Below are 2,500 nucleotides of genomic sequence, written 5' to 3'. Positions count from 1 at the left end.
TATCCCTTTCTCTCTGGATAAATGAGGGATGCATCATGAGAAAGACAAACACACTAGGCTGTGGTTTGGGGCAATTGGCCTAGTGGTTGTGTTATGGTGGGGAGGCTACTGTTCCACAAACACACACACACACACACACACACACACACACACACACACACAAAGGCAACAGGGAGCGAAATAATCCAAAACCAAAGCCCCACCTCAACAACAGGGAGTGTGTCTCCTGTGGTTGTGGATTGGTGTGTTGTGTGCAAGATTCTTTGTGTGTGTGTGTGTGTGTGTGTGTGTGTGTGTGTGTGTGTGTGTGTGTCTGTGTGTGTATGTGTGTGTGTGTGTATGTGTCTGTGTGTGTGTGTGTGTGTGTGTGTCTGTGTGTGTATGTGTGTGTGTGCGTATGTGTCTGTGTGTGTGTGCTGTGTGTGTGTATGTATGCTTTTTCTCTGTGTTCTGTACAATGAAAACGGACCCAAAGCTGAATCTGTGCCAGGTGTGTGTGTGTGTGTGTGTGTGTGTGTGTGTGCCAAAGCTTGTCTCTTTTGTGGGATGCTTGTGTTGAAGGAATACAATATCTACAAATATTTACACATAATTGGCTTAGCTTGAATTGAGTGCCATAATGATAAACATCTATAACCATTTCAGCATTCTAAAGTTGAGTTATGGTTGTGTTGCCTTTACTGGGATTGTACGAGTATTCATCTAATGCCAGAAGTGTAGTGTTTTGGTTTGGTAGTGCAGTGATCATGGTCTGCTTTGGTTTGTTGTAGTGATCATGGATGATTTGGTGAATTGGTATGGATGTGTAGTGCTCATAGCTGATTTGGTGGTTAGGTTTGGAAGTGTAATGCTCATGGATGGTTTGGTTTGGTTGTGTAGTGCTCATAGCTGATTTGGTGGTTCGGTTTGGTTGTGTAGTGCTCATAGCTGATTTGGTGGTTCGGTTTGGTTGTGTAGTGCTCATAGCTGATTTGGTGGTTTGGTTTGTTGTGTAGTGCTCATAGCTGATTTGGTGGTTCGGTTTGGTTGTGTAGTGCTCATGGCTGATTTGGTGGTTCGGTTTGGTTGTGTAGTGCTCATGGCTGATTTGGTGGTTCGGTTTGGTTGTGTAGTGCTCATAGCTGATTTGGTAGTTAGGTTTGGTTGTGTAGTGCTCATAGCTGATTTGGTGGTTCGGTTTGGTTGTGTAGTGCTCATGGGTTCCATGCTTATGTTTGGTTTGGTTTGTGCAGTGATCACGGTTGGTTTTGATGGTTTGGTTTGCTTTGTGTAGTAGTTGGTTTGGCGGGTTGCACAATAGTGTTTGCGTGAGTACACATAACATAATCCACTGATTGTGGAGTGTTGGCTGCATTGCAGTGGATGGCAGAGGGCTCACCATGAGGATGCGGCGGTAGCTGTCACGGTCGATGCCCCACAGCTTGAGGTCAGTCTTGGCCTTGACGGTGGCGGCACGGGGCGTCCCATAGATGAGGGCCAGCTCGCCGAAACTGCCACCCTCGCCGATGCTGGTGACCCACTCGCCGTTCACATACACCTGCGGAGATGGCAACATAGCACCGCTGAGTTAATTTCTGTTAAGTCACTTCATTAGAGTTTAGATATGAAATGAAAAATGAATTAGCAGAGAATAAACAACTAAAAGAAAACAAGTTAGATAAGCAGGGTCATGGCCTTCTGCAGGTGCAACAGCTTGCACAGCAACGGGACACAGATGACTTTAGTCAGGACTGGAATTAGGGGGAGGAAACATGCCTGTGTGTGTGTGTGTGTCTGAGTCAGCATCACTATGTATTTCTGTGTGTAAGTTTGTGTGTGTGTGTGTGTCTGTGTCTGAGCCAGTCTCCCTATGCATTTGTGTGTGTGTGTGTGTGTGTGTGTGTGTGTCTGAACCAGCGTCGCTAGGTGATTCTGTGTCTGAGTTAGCATGCGTCTGTAATCTAGTGCAGATGAGACACACACAGCTTCTTGGCCCAGGTGGATTGAACCCTGGAAAGTAGTCTGGTGTATGTGTGTTTGTGTGTATGTCTGCTTCTGTGTACTGACAGTCCGTATGTGGGAATGAATGTGTGTGTGGGTGCTACTTTGTGTGTCTATAGCCCATGCCTGTGCGCATGCATACATGTGAGTGTGTGTACTGTATGTGTGTGTGAAAGAATGTGTGGTGGGTTAGAGAGACACACTGGCGATGCTCATGCCATCTTTAGTAGATTTACACTCTACTAATTAGAGACATCACCAGCGCATCAGAGACATGTCTGGCGCTTCAAGTGTGGCTCAACTTTGGCTTATAGTGTGTGTGTATGTGTGTGTGTGTGTGTGTGTGTGTGTGTGTGTGTGTGTGTATGTATGTGTGACAGCCTGTTAATATGTCTGGTTATACACATGTATATGGTATACATATATGCATACATATATACTTATAGTGTGTGTGTCTGTGTGTGTGTGTGTGTGTGTGTGTGTGTGTGTGTGTGTGTATGCGTGTGTGTGTGTGTGAGAG

At 45.8% G+C, this 2,500-nt stretch overlaps 1 protein-coding gene across 2 annotated transcripts in view; it reads right to left on the bottom strand.

Moving 5' to 3' along the window:
- prkar1b (protein kinase, cAMP-dependent, regulatory, type I, beta) overlaps positions 1–2,500 on the bottom strand; it is a 73,460-nt gene that overhangs the window by 18,467 nt on the left and 52,493 nt on the right. For both annotated transcript variants that reach the window (XM_042085770.1, XM_042085771.1), the window contains one exon: positions 1,379–1,537. In XM_042085770.1, the coding sequence (XP_041941704.1) occupies positions 1,379–1,537 (159 nt within the window). The remainder of the gene's footprint in view (positions 1–1,378; positions 1,538–2,500) is intronic.

This window comes from Alosa sapidissima, chromosome 3, assembly GCF_018492685.1.
Source record: "Alosa sapidissima isolate fAloSap1 chromosome 3, fAloSap1.pri, whole genome shotgun sequence".
Lineage (NCBI taxonomy): Eukaryota > Metazoa > Chordata > Actinopteri > Clupeiformes > Clupeidae > Alosa > Alosa sapidissima.
The sequence above is the reverse complement of the archived record's forward strand: the minus strand, read 5'-3'. Positions and strand labels throughout refer to the sequence as shown.